The sequence below is a fragment of the Choloepus didactylus genome, chromosome 1, assembly GCF_015220235.1.
Source record: "Choloepus didactylus isolate mChoDid1 chromosome 1, mChoDid1.pri, whole genome shotgun sequence".
In the NCBI taxonomy this organism is placed as follows: Eukaryota; Metazoa; Chordata; class Mammalia; order Pilosa; family Megalonychidae; genus Choloepus; species Choloepus didactylus.
In genome coordinates, this window is record NC_051307.1 from 117372498 (window position 1) to 117392063 (window position 19566).

The window sequence follows — 19566 nt, forward strand, 5'->3', positions numbered from 1 at the left end:
CATATCTTCCAAACTCCCTGGTGGACCATGTGTAAGCTTTGATTAGAAAATGATACCTACTATGATTAGCAATAAAAAACTGGAGACACTTTGGCATATTTGAAGGTCATTTCTTCCAAAAATATTTGGCCATGTTTCCTCTCATTCCTCATTATTGCATAAAGATTGATTACTATTTACATGTAATTATTTCTGGATGAGAAAGAGATAGCAAGGTGAATTTTTAGTCTGCATTAGGACTGGCCAAACATAAATAGACAGATACAACCAGAATTTCTTTCCAAGACTATTTAGTCATTTAAACTGCTAACCAAAAGTAATCTTACCTTTCCAGCCATATTATTTAAGCTGAAATCTGCAGAATTCCTATTAAAAACTAGAGAAACTAATTCTGTCCATATTGGAGCTACTAAAATCCAGTGCATGCCCCCTTTATCCAGTGTATGGACAGATGAGTAGAAAAATGGGGACAAGCAGGAGAACCTAAGATGGTGGCTAGGTGAGACAGGGTAAAAAACACCTCCATGAAAAATACTGGATAAAAACCAGAAAGTGACTCAGAATACGAGTTCCAGCAATGCACCAGCTGGACAAGGTCTGCTAAAACCACAGGGACTGTGCACTTGGTGAAACCAGGAGACTACATTCTGAAACGAGTGAGTAAGCTGGCTGAAAGTCCTGCGGCCACGCCGCAGTGTAGGAAAACTGGGGGATGGCATTGGAGAAGGACTAGTTCTTTTAAAAAAAAAAAAACCAGGAGCAGCTGCAGTTACAACGGTGAGAACCGCTCAGTGAAACATGGCAGGAGCAGGCTGTGCCAACCTCTTGGTGTCTGTCATGGAGGATAGACTGCTGCTGATTCCCTCAGGGCCAGGGGGGCAGAGGGGAGACCCAAAAGCAGAGAGAAACCACGCTGCTTGCAGTCGGCTCCCCAGCAGGGTGGAGACACTCCTGCCTGGGGCCGGACTCACAGCCCAGAGCCACACCAGGAAACCCAGGGTGACAGGGAGTGTATCCCATGGCATCGTGCACATGCCACAAAATCGGCGGTGGACAGTGGCCTTGGGTGCACACACAGCTAGTTGTCCCAGAGCTGGGAAGGCGGAGCTGTGCAAAAAGGGGAGGGGGTTGAGACACCCCATTCAGCCATCTTTGCATCAGGCTGGGAGCGCCCCTGCACAGCCTGGAAGCCCAGGGCTTCCCTTGAGGGATGGCGTGCATTTGTGATGTAGCACAGCCTTCCCTCAGCAGAGGTCCTGGAAGATCACAGCTGAGAAGGGGGGCTCACTCAGAAAACCCAGGGATGCTAAGTCAATGCTGGGGACTTGTGGGTCAGCGGCAGAGAAAATCTGGGGCAAAACTGAAATGAAAGCTTAGACTCTTGCAACAGCCTTGAATCTCCGGGAACACCTGGGAGGTTTGATTATTAAAGCTGCCCTGCCTGCCTAACCACCCAGACACATGCCCCACATTCAGGGCGGACAGCACCAACAACACACCCAAACTGAGTTCCCCAACTGAACCCCACAAGAATCATTTCCCCACACACCACAAAGACAAAGTTGAGGAGAACTGACTTGAGGGGAATACGTGACTCGCAGACACCATCTGCTGGTTAGTTAGAGAAAGTGTATGCCACCAAGTTGTAGATCTGAAAAATTAGATTGGTATTTTTTATAACTTGAAAGAACCCTATCAAGCAAAGCAAATGCCAAGAGGCCAAAAACAACAGAAAATCTTAAAGCATATGATAAAACCAGACGATATGGAGAACCCAATCCCAAACACCCAAATCAAAATATCAGAAGAGACACAGTACTTGGCGCAATTAATCAAAGGACTACAGTCAAAGAATGAGAGCATGGCACAGGATATAAAGGACATGAAGAAGAACATGGCACAGGATATAAAGGACATAAAGAAGACCCTATCAGAACATAAAGAAGAAATTGCAAGAGTAAATAAAAAAATAGAAGATCTTATGGAAATAAACTGTTGGACAAATTAAAAAGACTCTGGATACTCATAATACAAGATTAGAGGAACTTGAACAATGACTCAGCCTCCTCGAGGACCACAGAACAGAAAATGAAAGAACAAAAGAAAGAATGAAGAAAAAAACTGAAAAAATCGAAATGGATCTCAGGGATACGATAGATAAAATAAAACATCCAAATTTAAGACTCATTGGTGTCCTAGAAGGGGAAGAGAAGGGTAAAGGTCTAGAAAGAGTATTCAAAGAAATTGTTGGGGAAAACTTCCCCAACCTTCTACACAATATAAATACACAAAGTGTAAATGCCCAGCAAACTCCAAATAGAACAAATCCAAATAAACCCACTCCGAGACATATTCTGATCAGACTGTCAAATACTGAAGACAAGGAGCAAGTTCTGAAAGCAGCAAGAGAAAAGCAATTCACCTCATACAAAGGAAACAACATAAGACTAAGTAGTGACTATTCAGCAGCCACCATGGAGGCGAGAAGGCAGTGGTATGACATATTTAAAATTCTGAGAGAGAGAAATGTCCAACCAAGAATACTTTATCCAGCAAAACTCTCCTTCAAATTTGAGGGAGAGCTTAAATTTTTCACAGAGAAACAAATGCTGAGAGATTTTGCCAATAAAAGACCTGCCCTACTTCAGATACTAAAGGGAGCCCTACTGACAGAGAAACAAAGAAAGGAGAGAGAGATAGAGAGAATTTTAACAGACATATATAGAATCTTACATCCCAAATCACTAGGACACACATTTTTCTCTAGTGAGCACAGATCTTTCTCCAGAGTAGACCATACGCTGGGACATAAAAGAAGCCTCAATAAATTAAAAAAAAAAAAACAAAAACAATTGAATATATTCAAAGCACATTCTCTGACCACAATGGAATACAAATAGCAGTCAATAATTTCTGATTTGTAACTCCACCATTTACTTCCTACAGGATATAAAATACACAAACTCTATTGACAAATCAGTGGTTTTGGACTCAATGTAAAATATGTAATTTTTGACAAGAACTATATATAGGTGGGGGAATAGAGGAGTACAGGAACATAGTTTACGGGTCCTATTGAAGTTAAGTTGGTATCAAATAAAACCAAGATTGTTATGGATTTAAGAGGTTAAATTTAAGCCCCACAGTAAACACAAAGAAATTATCAGACAATATGACCATAGAGATGAAAAGTAGAGTATGGGTTATGAGAAGTGGGGGAAGGGGCAATGGGGAGTTAAGAAATGAGTGTAGGGTTGCTGTTTGAGGTGAAGGGAAATTGCTAGTAATGGATGGTGGGAAAGAGCATTACAACATTCTGAAGGTAATTAATTCCACTAATGGAATGTTAGGGAGGGGGTGGAATGGGAAGATTTAGGCTGTACATATGTTTCCACAATTAAAAAAAAAAAAAAAAAAAAAAAAGACAGTGTAAATAGGTGACAATTGAATGCCAAAGATGATCCTGGATGGGATCTGAGGATGGGGGACAGGAGGCTCAAAGGGACACAATTGAGACATAAGGAAAGAAAAAAAAAGGGAAATATAGAATGTAAGCTTTGTATCAATGCTGAATTTCTTGAACTTCTTAGCTGCGCTTAATGGGATTGCATAAAAGAATGTTCTTGTTCATGGAAATTGTATATGTGAATTATAGTGTTTGTTCAAGGAAAAAAAAATGGGGACAAAACCTTAATGAAAAATAGGGTGGGATTGGGGGGGGTGATTTGGTGTTATTTGTTTATTTTTATTTTTTATTCTGATTCTGATTCTGGTGTAAGGAAAATGTTCAAAAATAGATTGGGGTGATGAATGCACAGCTATAAGATAGTACTGTGATTGTATACCATGGATGAGTGTATGGTATACGAATATATCTCAATAAAACTGAATTAAAAAAGAATACAGTGCATGTGAGTTTTATTCTTGATTTACCCCTCTCCTCTTCATTCCCATATCCAATCCATCTCTAGGTTCTACAGATTCTATTTCCACATGTTTCAAAGTAACCTTTTATCCATTTCCAATTTCACCTAATTAACTCTTGCCTAGATTATTAAAATAGCACATCATTTCTAATTTCTCCACTTCTTTCATTGTCTCCATAATCCCTTTGGTACATCTATCAAGGCTAGATAGATGGCTGGCTGGCTGGATGGATGCGTGGGTAGACAGATAGCTAAATAGGTACGTAAAATTATGCTACTCTCTGCATAAAATCAGATTTCAAAGACACTGAAAATAGTATCTAACCTTCTCTCCATGGCCTCTAGGCCATTGCCTAATCTCTGATCTCATTCCAAGTTTCTCTCCCTCAATCATATTGACCAATTTAAAAATATCCTATTTCATTTCTTCATGACACACTTTAAATTTGCAATTGCATTTTTATTTAGTTGTTTCTCTGCCTCTTTTCTGTCTTTTCCCACTAGAAGGTAAGGTCCACAAGGGTAGGGTTGACATTTATATTTTTAAGCAGTGAATTCTTGGTACCTAGCATATGATAGACACTAAGTATTTGCTAAATTAACTAATTTATAATGGAATCAGTAATAGTCATAGATGAGTAACTTGAAGAAATGGCACCAATTCCTAACTCAAAGATATGAAAGACAATAAGATTACAACCAGAATCAGAGGAAATGAAAAAGAAAATCAAAGTGTCTCCCAACCCATAGGCATTAGCTCACAGCCCAGGTCTCAGTTGGTGCAAATATTAAATAACTATGTTATTGTGACATAAAATATGTTCTCCTTCTTTTCATCTCTTCCTTCGTATCTTATTGTTATCAGTGATGCTTCTGTGAAAGTGGTCGTAAATTTGTTTACAAGATAAAACTCAGAATGACTGCAACCAGGTTTTATTGCTTTAACCAATTTATGCTATTACCATCTGTGGGAGCTTGGGCAAAGGATTTAATTTTTCTGAGCTTCAGTTTCCTCACCTGCAAAATGGGGAAAATATCTGCATGTATGAGTGGTTGACATGTGAGAAAAAAGATGTGTATTGACTATCTGGGAGGAAAATGGATCTTCAATAAATGTTCTTAGAGAATTGGTAGCATAAAAAAAAAAAAAGTTTGGGAGTAAGAAGGTCCTGGGTAAAAATACCAGCTTCAACAAATATTATGCATATTGTTGTGAAGACCAGAGATAAGCAACTGTGTTAAATGCCTGACATGCAATTACTATTTCATTTTTAAAAAGAATTCTTGTAGGAAGCATTCTGGAGTGCCCTACTTCCTCTTGACAGGGAAATGTCTTGTAAGTCAAATTCCCCCATAACTACTGCTATGGGATATACACCTCCTCACCACCATGACCAACTGCAGGCAAAAAGCAGATCACAGTGCCTTCGAGATCCAGAGAGAACTGCTTACAGGACCAGAGAAGTTTCTTTCTGGATAAAACAGTCAACAAGTGTTTTTCAAAGCATAGAAAAGGATACATAGCTTAAACCCATTATCAGGATTTGGTAGGCAGAAGACTAAATGACACTATTCTTCAGCAGTGACTGCAGGCAGACAGGTGGGCAAATAGCAGAATGAGATTCACAGTTTCTCAGAGAGCTCCTGTGAACTGCCTGCTTCAGCGTTGCAGGGAGAGCTGGGACTCTCACTGAAGATTTTCTTTCAGTTTTAGCAGTTCTTGAGTCTATGAATCTTAGCTAAGCTTCCTTGACCTTTACACTTCTAACTCTTCTAACGGATATACAAACCTCTAATTCTCTCTTTAAAACTATTTCTACTTTGAATACCAAGATGGTCTAATTTTCTCATCAAAACTTGTCTGATATTGATAGACTGTAAGTAAAAACTAGAATGCCGCCATATGTAATTTGGGGGTTTGTTGTATAATTTTGATTAGGGTTATATCAACTGTATATCAAACTAAATATTATATAGTATTCACATTATAGACTGTGGAATGAATAATTCTCATTTCAATGTTGATTGTCTTTGTAAATTTCCAAGTTGATGCCATCTCAGTGTGGTTATAAATTCCCAACCTATTTTTTTTTCACCAGTGGAAATGTTATGGCCTTATGCTCTTATAAGCAGACTGAATAAGCAGCACAATAAAGAGAACTGACTTGCAAACTATAAAGGCCCTTGAGTCAACCATGGGGAATGGGGGGGGGATCCTCATCCCTTTCCTCCTCAACTGGAGTAGCTCATGTAAGATTTCATTTGAACAAAGGTTTCTACTGTTTTCTTTTGGTGGGGGGGTAGAGGAAATTTACAGAACTGTGATTACTGGCTCATAGTTCTTTCTATATGTATCATCTGTTTTAGTTTTCCTTAGCTACTCAAGCAAATATCATGCAATGGGTTAGTTTAAAGAATGGGAAATTGTTAGCTCATGGTTACGAGACTAGTAAAAAGTTCCAAATCAAGGCATCATCTAGGCAATGCTTCCTCTCAGCATTTTCCCGGCTTTCTGAGACTGGCTGTGGCGCTCCTTGCTCCTGGGCTTCTCCGTCACATGGCAATGCACACAGCAGCCTCTCCCTCCTCTTCTGTGTTCTGTTGATGTTCAACTGGTGGCTGCTCCCTCTGTGGCTTTCTCTCTGTCTGTCTGAATTTTATTCTGCTTATAAAGTACTCGGTGATAGGATTAAGACCCATCCTGATTGAGGCAGGCCACACCTTAACTGAAGTAGCCTCATCAAAAGTTCCTGCTTACAATGGGTTTACACTCACAGGAATTGATTAAGTTTAAGAAAATGTTTTTCTGCGGTACATACAGCTCCAAACCATCACACCATCTCGATATGCTGCACTTGCTCCACATATATTTTTGTGATATAAAGATCTCTTTTCTTGTTATAAGAAGAAAATTTTGCTATTTACTAATCTAGATATTGTCAAACACGAGACTATTCCTGAGCTATATGATCTCCAAAACATCAACTATATAGCAATCAAGTACTTCTGTTTCATTATATAGCAAAATGCTGCATTAGGTGCTTCAGTAGGTGGAAAGAAAACAGCAGGCATGATCCTTTTTAAAGTCTCTTTTGAACATATTAAATCAGCAAGGTATTTATAGACACAAAAATGCAAAAATATGCTGTACTGATGATAGGTGTAATAAGAGACAAGATAAAAGAAAGAGAAACAAATGCCAAATGCTTAAGGTGGTTTCATGGAGAACCTGCATTTTATTATTTTTCTTACCTGATTGAAATAATTATTTCCAGGGAAACATTTTTCAAAGAAATCAGAGGTCAATTCCTATTAGGTATAAATACTTACTCTACTAGTATTTCCTTTATCTTAGATATCTTCCAGTTTATCTCTTCTTACTTTACAGATAAAAGAATGAAAGTCATGGATGTTAAATGACTTGCTTTAGGATTTTTTGATCAGAAGCACTTTTAAGATTTAAGTCCAAATCTCTAAATCCCCAGTCAAGTGCCCCTTTCCCTATATCGCACTATTTATGTAAAAACATTTCTATGACATATGTGATTTAGCAAATAAATGTCCCTCCCCTTTTAATTGCATCTAAAATTTATGGAAACATGAAAGGATAGGTGATATTTAGAGACAAGATAATTTTATTGATTCATGTCAATAGCTTTTATCTTTTCTCTAGAAATGGGGATAGGTTTGGTACCTTATAGATGCATTTTTGCAATTATCAAATTTTGGAGATTTAATTCTGCAAATGTGGAAAAAATGAAACTAAACAAGTCATTATGATAAATGAATCCATACAATATTTGACTATATTAGTACAAAATATGTAATCAAATTTATTAGTGACTTCTTAGCAAACTAGGGTTAATCTGGATCAAATATATGCAGCACTACGTAGTAGAAAGAGCAATGGTTTTAGAGAAAACTAGACAATTTGAGATCCAATTTCTGTTGCATATTAACCTTCCTAAGCCTCAGTTTTCTTATCTGGATAAAGAGTAAAATAAGATCAATCTCACAGAATTGTTAAATGGTTACAGATAATAAATTAAAATGTACATCAAAGTGCTTAATACAAAATAAATCCTCCTCCATGATTGGTATTGTTATTAGTCTTAATATTATTAATTGCACCATCAAATCACAGCTCACTCTCAGACTGGCAACACACCTTGATCTGCAAATATGTCATTATTTTTTCTCACTTTAGATGGAAAGAAACCTCAAAACTGAAAGAGAAATTTTTATAAAATCCAAACAGTTGTGGATTTCTATTTTGATAGTGGCAGACTCAGTTCTCAGACCAATTAGCCTGGTGAAGTGATCATTGTCCACTGAAATTGTTTAAGCAAGTGTTTAAATGTCTAATCAAATTGAATTTGAATGTTCTCTCTCACAATGGGATACACTGTTTGTTTTAATATTACCAAAATAAGCAACTGAACGAAAAGAGGCTTGGATCTCAGTGTATTAATTTGGTTCCTCTTAAAATTTTGGAGCAATTTCTTTTACTCCTTTTAGAATTGAAACTTTAAAAATATGAAGGGTATATAAAGTTATTGTATATGTTTATTCATAAAAGGATAAAAGGGAATGTATATAATGATCAGCCTTATACAGATTTTGTGTATGAGCCAGGCCTCCAACCTTCTTTTGGAAATTATACATTGTGCAGATTATAACACTGTATTCATACATAGATTCTTTTATGCAAGTGACTGCTATTAAAAATATTTTAAAAGCATTATGGTAATTCTTAATCACTAGTTATTTTTTCATAGTCTAAAGAAATCAGAGGCATTGCTGATAGAATTAATGACAAGAGAAACAATGGTGGGATTTTAGCTCCATTCAGACCACCCACAACTCGCTGAAAGAAAAATACGACCTGAACAAAGTACTCATTATCCCAATAAAGCACTGAACATGAGGCTCTATTGGTACTTATATAACTAACTCTAATTAAAACACGATGAAAACTGTATAATGAGATCACTGTTATCTGGAAATGTTTTTTAGGGTTTGGGTTCCAATCTCTTAAAATTCTTAAAATCAACTGCATGTATTGAATAGGTAGTTTAAAACCTAATGGCTGGGTATCTGAGAGAATGTGGTTTCTAATAGTTCTGTCTAATGTCATTGCTTGCTTAAGTGTAAACTAGTACTAACATCTTCCAAAAGCAAAGTTTTGGGAGCTTATGTGTTTGAAAAGTACTTTTAATGGATTGCTTGCTTTGTTTATTCTTGGCTCAAGGCAGAAGCATTCTGACATTTACATTGCTATTTTCCTGCTTTCAAGAATGCTAGCAAGAAAAAAATTGCCTTGGTATGGATTAACTTGAAATCATCCTCTGACCTTGCACAAGGACATTCTAGTTATCTCAGAAAGGACTTCCCTTATTATGAACCTGCCTCCACATATTTCCATAAGCACACAGAGCCAGGACACATACATACACTGTATAAGAACATACACACCGTCCTTCAACCTATAAATGGGTTGTACTCCCCAAACTCCTGAGTATGGCTATTGTTTGGAACTCAGAAAGTATCTTCCCATAGAAATAACATTATAAATACAATTGCTTAGTTAGCCCCTAAAAGTCTGTTTAAACACAATGCAGCTGAAATATCATATATTTAAAAGGAACAATGGGACAATATTGCAACATAACCAATAGTTTTCTTTTAAAGGTAGTAAGTAGCCTTTAATTTATTATGAATGATGGCTCTTGAGGATGTTCACTTTTCCTGACAGTTCCATGTATATATAGCCTCCAGAGTCAAGCATTGGCTTATTTTTGCTTCCTTCATAATTTCCTACACCTTGCAAGTAAAAACTGCTGTAATACAAAAAGAATGAGTCGATCTTTGATCCCCTCCCTCTCACGGTGCCACACAAGATTTCCTGTCCTTTGGCAATATTCACCCATCATGCCACCTAACCACATTTAATAGTGCAGAAAAGTATATAAGAATAATAATTTAATAGTGCAGCAAAGTATACAAGAATAATAAGAATAAGCAGGGACAGAAAACATTATTAGCTTTGGCTGTTTAACTGCTGTCTCTTTAAACAGGTAGAGAGCCCCAAAATACAATTTTATGCAGATACTTTATCTCCATGTATGAATATGGGGTCATGTTGATAAATCTTGCACTCATATAATCGGGGTTAGCTATTTACAGAAAACCTTTGCCAATCTTATTTTTGCTAAGAACAGTTTTGCAATTTCAAGGTTTTCTATTTGTACACTGAAAGTTAAAAATCAAAGATCTTTCTAAGTCTATGCAGTTAAGTCCAGTCACTTTAAATAAAGGAGATAGCAATGACGTTCTTTCATTTTTGAGGCCATGTAGGTTGGTATATGATTCAGTGAAGAAAGGAGTTATAGAGACAGAACAGCAGCCTCAAGAACCCCTGTCCTTAAGCATTGCAATCATTTGTGATGAAGATTTGCGTAAATAAGCTAGGAAGAATGCATATTCACAAGACATTAAAGTTCAAGCAAGAAATGGTGCCAAAATTTAAAAAAAGGTTCAATCTTTAGAACTGAAAACCTCTGGAAGACTCTGCACCAGGAGACCACGTTTCTTAGAGCAGTGTTTCCTAAACATCCAAAGAAAGAACTCTGAAAGAGGCTTTTCTACTGGAAAAGTTTGCTATTTAGGGTCCAGATTTATTTTGAAAGCCAATGCTATTAAAATCTTTTGTTTACTGTTTTTTAAAACTGCATATTGAATTCCATTTCTCTCCAAACTCTTTATTTTCTATGGGATGTTGCCAACCCCTTAAGTGGTAAACAATTAGCAAATGTTTATTAAGAGAAGGGACTGTCTATTGAAAATTAAAAATGAAAGCAATATCTTACTACAGTGGCCATGGGGAAAGAAAATTTGTGCCACTTTATTTTTAAATGCTTCTCCCTTGTTTAAGAGAGGTAATGAGAAAAAGAATTTGGAAACCAGAACATCATCAATAGTCTGAAATAAAAATAGCAGAAGGCTATAAAATTATTTCTGTTTTATAATATTTATATAGTATTCTATAGTTCATTGATTCCTTTCTCATATTTTAATTAAATGTATCCTTTAATTAATAACCCTGTGAGATTTTCTATTTTAGAGATGAGAAACTGAGGCTCAGAGATGCTAACTAGCTTAATGAAGGTGGACATCATCCAAATAGTAAAAGATTTTCTTACTCAAACCCCTTCCCACTTTTATAAATCCCAAGTCCAGTGCCCTTCCTACAAAATTATCAATATACATTGTGCTTAATTCTGAAAACTATTCTACAGTGAACAAGCAAGATGCTGATAACAAAGGGAAATGTTAAAATTACATTTTAGTGGAAAATGCACAGGTTCACCAGGTCAGACTGCTTACTTTGCTTTTATCTACTCTGGAGTTTAAAAGAATCCAACAGCAACAAAATACAGATGCCAGGAGAGCCTCTTTCCAGACACACCCATTTGCCAGAAGTAGTAGGGCAGTTCCCTTTGGAATCACAATGGAGGAAGGAGGGAGATGGAGGATTCAGAATTCTTAAGAATTCCCCACTCAGGCAACAAGTCAGAGTTTACATTGCTAGATTTTGACAGTATAAATATTTCTATGGTGCTTTTCACTTTTTAACATGTTTTAACTTACATGGTACCTGATCACATATATTGTTAACAGCTCCCCACTGCCTACCAGTCTCAGTATCTTGGTACCATTTTGCAGCTTTTTCACTATGGAGTCTAACATTGTGCATGACATCAGTGTGCTCTTCCCTGCCTCCCTCACTCAGGATTAGAATTCTCCTTGATTATAGAGCTTGTGATCTTAACACAGTGAGTGTCCACTGAATCAGAATCTTAGAGCTGAAGGGATTCAGAAATTATCTGTATCAACGACTTTTCATGTACGTACATGTAGACCCAGAGATACTGAGTGCCTTATCTAACTGGCTAGAGAAATGGGACAGAGAAGAGGCTCTTTCCACTATTCAACCCTGGTTTTTAGGAAACCCTAAAAAAAAACTGAAATGTGAGTCCCACATTCATTCAGTCCTGCAGTTCATCAGTTCTTCCTTAATAACATCTCTCAAGCCTTTACTCTTCATTCCGGACACCAACATGCCAAATCATGTTCTCATCACCGCATGCCTTTCCTGCACCTTATGCTTGCTCCAGTGTACCCTATCTGGAACCCTAGAAAAACCTTTCTACAGCACAGATTAGTGCATAGTTTCTTTTCTGTGAAAAATAAAACCAAACCCCTCAACAGAGCATTTAAGGGATTACACAATCTGATTCTTACCTATCTCTCCATAACCTATAACCACTCAAACTCTCCTTGATCTTGAGCTCCACCTCCTGGTACACCACACAGAGCCCCTCCTTTGTGTCTTTCTTCCCACTATCCTTCTCTCTTGGAAATGCTCTCTAGTTTGATTGGCATCTACCATTACCTGAAGCCACAGATAATTTTCTCCCTTTCCCTGTAAAGTCTTTCCTGACTAGTGCAGGATAGTAATTTCACTCTTCACTAAATCCCAACAGCACTTATTGCCTGTAGCATTCAATGGGCACATTGCATATATATTCTGCACCTTTATATGACTCACAACACATATTTTACCTCTTGAATTAGATTAAGCTCCTTGAAGGTAGGGATCTTGTACTGTCTGTTCCCAGCAGTACACCTGTACGGAGTAATGCTCAAAGAGGGTTTATTTTTGAGAATGATAGCTTCAGGTATGCCGTCTTAGGATGCTTAAACCTTTTATCTTTTGATGCCAAAATATGGGGAAAATTTTTCCACATATTCCAAAAATACATTTCAATGCTTAGTGGTGCATTTGTTGAGGCAGTGTCCTTTGAGACATGATCCAAATTCCAAATGCAATATTTGGCTTTACACAGTAAATTTCTATCAACAACTTTCTTAAAAAGCAAATCACTTCTGACTTCCTTCTTGCATATTTGATGAGAATTCTTATAACACTGTTGGGTTAGAGAGTGAAATTCTTAAGCGAATAACATCTCTAAGGTTTGTTTTTAACATGAACAAAAATTCGCCCTGTTCATAAAATGTTCTTTTCTAAAGTGTTATTAAAAATTTTCTGTTTACTTCATGTAGTTATAGTTATAAGTAATCAATCTGTTTTTTGTTGTTGTTGCTGTTTTGTTTTGTTTTGTTTTTTCGTTTCCTTAGACCACACGTTATCCGGTCACTCCCAACTTTTTTTTTTTTTATTAAATTCAGTTTCATTGAGATACATTCACATACCACACAGCCATCCATGGTGCACAACCAACCGTCCACAGCACCACCATACAGCTATGCACCCATCACCCCAATCCATCCCTGAACACTTTCTTCACACCAGAAAGAACCAGAACAAGAATAAAAAATAAAAAATAAAAAAGAACACTCAAATCATCCTCCCCATCCCACACTATTTTTCATTTAGTATCTGTCCTCATTTCTCCACTCATCCATCCACACATCAGACAAAGGGAGTGCAATCCACAAGGCCTTCACAATCACACTGCTACCCCTTGTAAGCTATATTATTATACAATTGTCTTCAAGAGTCGAGAGCTACCGGGTTGGCATTTGATAGTTTCAGGTATTTACTTCCATACACTCCAATACATTAAAACCTAAAAAGTGTTATCTATATATTGCGTAAGAATGTCCACCAGAGTGACCTCTCAACTCCATTTGAAATCTCCCAGCCACTGAAGCTTTACTTCGCTTCACCTCACATCCCCCTCCTGGTCAAGAAGATGTCCTCAATCCCACGATGCCAGGTCCAGATTCACCCCTGGGAGTCATATCCTCTATTGCCAGGGAGATTTACACCCCCGGGAGTCAGGTCCCACGTAGTGGGGAGGGCAGCGAGACCACTCTCTGAGGTGGCCCTGTTAGAGAGAGAGGGCCACATCTGAGCAACAAAGAGGCGCTCAGGGGGAGACTCTTAGGCATGATTATAAGCAGGTTTAGCCTCTCCTTTGCAGTAACAAGCGTCATAAGGACAAGCCCCAAGACAGAGGGTTCAACACACCAAGACGTCCGTCCTCAATGCTTGTGAGAACATAAGCAACAATGCAGAGTCCAATACCTCCTCACCTTCCCCCAGCTCCCAGGGGGTCCTGCATATATATTTCTCTGCCCAAATCACTATGGGATGTGTTGCCATTTCACTGTAACCTATATAAACCTACCACATTTCACTTCCTATTCAAAGTTCCATGCAATTGTGGTGTCCGAACAAACTGACTGTAGAAATTATATTGTTTAGAAAATATACATCCTACACCAAATAAACATCTTTTCCCTTGGTCTCAAGTGGAAGCTGAAGTTTTAACACACAGTCAATTTCAACCTTTACCCTTTGGCCCAATTTGCCCTAGTCCAAACCAGATCTGCTTCATTCATATCTCTAATTGAAGTCTGAGCTCTTTTTCAGCTTTTTTTTTTTTAACAGTTGCTGTATGTGTTAATACTGACATGCATATCTGCCGAGCTCAAGCTCCGAGTCTCAGTCGTCATACAGACACCCAATGTTCCAGAGACCAATCAGGCCATACACAAAGGGATCAACATCTCAGAGTTTGGAGATAGCCATTACAATTCAGGAATAGATTTGACTTGCTGCAAGAGCTCACAATCCAGGGACCATTACAATAATCATTCCCCTGTTAGGCTGTGCTCTAGGACTCAATTCTGAGTTTACACATTGTAGTTAGTCTATATTGGTGACATATTATAGTGTTTGCCATTGTTTCTGGTGTATTCCATTCATAATGCTGTCTACAGGATCCATTCACCTCATTGTGTGTCTCAAAGCTTCACTCTTTCTCGTAGTTGCTCAATATTCCATTATATGCATATACCACAGTTCACCATTCTGTTCCTCAGTTGGTGCACCCCTAGGCTACCTCCACCCATTGTAAATCATGAACACTGCCTCCACAAACACCAGTGTGCAAATGTCCATTCATGTCTCTGCTCTCAGACCTTCCAAGTAAATACCCCATAATGAGGTTTTAGGACCTTATGGCCCCCACCTACTTAGCTTCTTGTGAAACCACCACACTGACCTTCAGAAAGGCTACCATTCTGCCTCCTCATCAAACGTAAATGGGTACACCCCTCTGCATGTTTTCCCCAGCACTTTTACCCCTATTTATATTTTTTCCTACAATTTTATAGAGATATATTCACATACTACACAATTATCCACAGTGTACAGTCAGTTGTTCATGGTATCATCATATAGTTGCATATTTATCACCACGGTCAGTACTTGAACATATTGATTAAGATTTTGCTGATCTCAGCTGCTCCACGCATTCACGAGTATTGTATGAATTATGTCCAAACACAGATTCCTCTGCAGTGTCCAGTCCATGCAGTTCCTGGCCTTCTACCAACTGCCCCAGAGGAGTAACTAAAACCCACACCTCACCACTCTGCCATCTTGCCCTGCCTCACTCCCAGCTTTTTATTGTGAATGTTTTCTTCCCCATAAAGGATGTGCTTATAAGGATTGAAGTGGAAATTCTATTGTAATTTTGAAATAGTTACATCAAGAATATTTAGAAATGTGGATTCTCTGTCAAAAAATAAAAAAAATAAAAACAAACCTACAAAAAACATGAAGTAGGATGATTTTATATCTTTCAGAAATGAAGTAAGAAATTCATGACAATATTGGGATAAAGGTCAATCAGACAAACAGAATGAAGCCATTTAATCTACTTTAACTTTTGACACATATATGAATTTATAGAAATAAGAAGAATGGCATACAATATGTTTATTCATAATTATAGCAGGAGTTTAGAATAATGTCAGAATATTGAACAAGTTTTCTGTCCTAAAGGTTGCTAAAATGATAATGAGATAGAACATTTTCATAATCAACATTTTGAGTATAGCACAACTGGGATACAAGGTAAGGTATACTTTAATTATATTACTAACAGGAAAAATATCATTTGTTTCACCATTGCTAACTCAGGACCAGACAAATACTTACATTTCTATTTAGACAAAATGTGTGAGAAAGTAAATTGAGTCCATGAGAATTATTGAAGAGGTAATAAAAAATTTACTAGATCCATAACTCAGACAGAAAGTTCTTCCATATCTACTGCAAATGCCAAGAAAGGCAAATGGTAAAATAGTTTACTATACCATACTATAAAAAAAAAAAACTATATTCTTAATGTATGATTTTTATGAATTTATGAATTTTTCATAAATTTTAAAAGAAGGAAATGCAATTATCTTACATAATATCTTCTGAAAACATAATTTATTCCCTTTGGTACCTTTTTTAATAGTGTTTGATTTAAAAGTGTAATTTGATTTTTTTCTTCAGCACTTACAATGTCTACATACACTATATTTTAATTGCCTTTTCCATTGTTTGTCTCCCTACCCCCAACCCTAGAATATAGCCTCATGTTGTTTTGTTTTGGTTTTTGTTCTGTTTCATTTTTAACTTTAGGCTACTGCTATATCTCTGTTACTTAAAAGAGTGCATGGAGCATAGAAATTGCCTTATAAATATCTGCTGGAATGAAAAAAATGTTTTCCAAGTCTTAAATAGCACAGGGCCAATAGTGACAGAGGAAATAATATAAAATAAGGATTTTGTATGTGGATTTGAGTTTAAATTATAAAGGAAAATCATCAAAATCAGAAGTGAAAAAAAGACCTTAGTAAAGGATCTCATCCCATCATCTCATTTTATAGATGTAGAAATTAAGGCACAAAAAGATTAAGTGACTTGTCAAGTCACAGAATTTTGGTATTAAAAGGTTCCTTAAACCTAATATAGTCCAAATATTCAGATGATGCTTAGGACTGCACAGCCTGTGTTTAATACCTTATAAAAGGTAGCAGAGTTCGCCACCTTATAAAAATATCATATTCTGCTTTTTAAGAGCACTGCTTGTTAGAAACCTCTTTCTTGTGTGCAGTTAAGATTTGTATTCCCTTTTCATTGAGTTCTTTAGTCCTACTTATATCCTTTGGGCAGATATAGTATGTTTAATCCAGGCCTTTCATGTGCGTAGGGTAAGGGAAAGGGAGGCAAAGAAGGACTGGAAGAAGAGTGAAGCAAGATAATTTTGCCTGTAATTGTAACTCATTCATAAAAAGCCTCAAATTTAGACTTTACCAGTGCATTAAAATGGAATATGTATGTGCATATATATACACATGCATATATAGACAAACATATAGATACATGTGGATACACACACAACATAAACACATTATACACACTACACACAGGTATACAGATAGATGTGTGTCTGTATTAAGTAGAAAAGTGGAACAGTTAAATAAAAACATTTAAAGTATGTCACAATTTTTTAAACCCATTTTTGCTTTTACTTATTTTCTACTGTATCAGGAACCTCAAAAACAAAAACACATTGTACTGGTATCAACCTCTAGAGCTCTTCCCTGTGAAAACTGTAAAACCATTTGCAGGGAGCTCTCTTTTGTGAGCCACCAACCAACTATTCCTAATTCCTAAATCCCACTCTACCCTAAATAGTTAACTCCCTCTTAAAATAAAGTTTTTAGAATTATATGCAGTTCTCTAGGTGTGGTCTTACCAGGGCAAAATAGGATGGACCAATCTCCTAATCAATCCAGAAAGTATATTTCTATCATAACAACCTAAAACTGCATTTGCTTTTTCAGTAGCCATATCACATACGACATATATTGACCTTAACATTGAAAAGTAAAGAAAAACAAAAAACTTTGGCCATTTTCCATATGCTATTGCTAAACCAAGTTTCTTTGGTTATGCACACACAAAGACATACATATAGGCAGTTGGACTTTTCTCTGAGGGGAACGTAGGCCTCAAATTATAGGTGTAATAGTTGCTTTACAGTTTTTTGTTTTATTTTTTAAGAGCACTATAGTCAGAGAAGGTGCATTTTCCGAGGGTTAAACACCAAAACTACAATTGAGGTGGCATAAAAATATAAATTTTGTACCACTTTCCTACCGATAAAATCCTGGGAGCACCTGCGGCACCAGAAAGCTTTTCTCCAAGTCTTGGAGAACGTCATTCAGCATTCGGACACGGATGGGAGTCCTCTCTTTGGGGTCATTAGCAGGACGCATCTCATCTGACTGAAAGAGCTCAGCACTCTCCCGCAGGCGTGAGGCCATAGCTAGCAGTTGAGGAGTGTTGTGTTGGTCACCTGGTGAAGATAAATGAACCCATCTCAGAAGAGACATTCTCAGAGGAGCAAAATAAACACTTGATAATCATAACCAAGTTACAAATATAGAAGCAAACTGGACAGACCACTGAAGATAAGGGGATTTGCCATTACCAATCCTCTTCTGTCATTGCAAAGACAAAGGCATAAGTATTTAAATAGTGCCTATTACAAAGAAGATTCAGCATCAGTTAGATTTTGATAATTTGTTCATTAAGCCAGAAGCATTCTTCTATGTGTTTTTACATTCTATTCAATTAAGTTTGTTGTTATTATTATTAACAGTAAATAGCTACTAATTGCTGAGAGAGTGCTATGTTCAAAGCACGAGGTTGACCACTTTACATAATTGTATCATTTCATATTTACCAAACTTTGTATTTCTGTGTTCATCTCATAGAAACTGGAGATTAATTAAGGTCAGTAAATTATCACAGGTCACCCTGTAAGTACATGACAGGCCAGAATTAAGATTCTGACTCAGAAGCTCATGTTCATCATGGAGTATCCTGCATTTCCCCCTCAAAAAAATTGTGAAAGGAGTTTTATCTCTCTGAGAACATAAGATGCATTACTATATGCTGTTACATGTCTAATGGGCTCTTTTGTTCTTTACTAGAAATTTCCCATAATGTGGAGCTGAAAAATATCTTTGATTTGAAAATACCCTGAAAACTTTCCTATGTAGAATTCTGCATTATTTCATTTGGATTTGAGATACTTTCTGTTTTTTTGTTGTTGTTTCTTCTCCACTAGTTTCCATAACCTCCTGGGAGCCATTCTGATATGACTGGTGGCTGCAAAAGGACCACAGGGTATTACTCTGAACTGTTGAATCTCTCTAGGGCTAGAGCCCAGGATCTCCTTTTTAACAAGCTCCCCAGATTATTCGATGCATTTTAAAGTTTAAGAATCACAGTAGCTCATGATGAGTGAAATAAGCCAGATACATATATGCTGTAGTTTGCTAATGCTGCTGGAATGCAAAACACCAGAGGTGGATTGGCTTTTATAAAAGGGGGTTTATTTGGTTACACAATTACAGTCTTAAGGCCATAAAGTGTCCAAGATAACACATCAGCAATCGGGTACCTTCACTGGAGGATGCCAATGGTGTCCAGAAAACCTCTGTTAGCTGGGAAGGCACGTGGCTGGCTTCTGCTCCAAAGTTCTGGTTTCAAAATGGCTTTCTCCCAGGATGTTTGTCTCTAGGCTGCAGTTCCTCAAAAATGTCACTCTTAGGTGCACTTGGGGTATTTGTCCTCTCTTAGCTTCTCAGGAGCAAGAGTCTGTTTTCAACAGCTGTCTTCAAACTGTCTCTCATCTGCAGCTCCTGTGCTTTCTTCAAAATGTCCCTCTTGGCTGTAGAAGCTTGTTCCTTCTGT

The 19566-nt window shown here is 37.2% G+C and overlaps 1 protein-coding gene across 4 annotated transcripts in view; it reads right to left on the reverse strand.

Annotated features, from left to right (window-relative positions):
- The window catches only part of NAALADL2 (N-acetylated alpha-linked acidic dipeptidase like 2), a 1146579-nt gene that overhangs the window by 100203 nt on the left and 1026810 nt on the right, over positions 1–19566 (reverse strand). For all 4 annotated transcript variants that reach the window (XR_005217472.1, XM_037840432.1, XM_037840429.1 and 1 more), the window contains exon 13: positions 17962–18160. Coding sequence is in view for 3 of the 4 variants with exons in the window: in XM_037840432.1 (XP_037696360.1) it covers positions 17962–18160 (199 nt within the window). In the remaining variant the exon portion in view is untranslated. The remainder of the gene's footprint in view (positions 1–17961; positions 18161–19566) is intronic.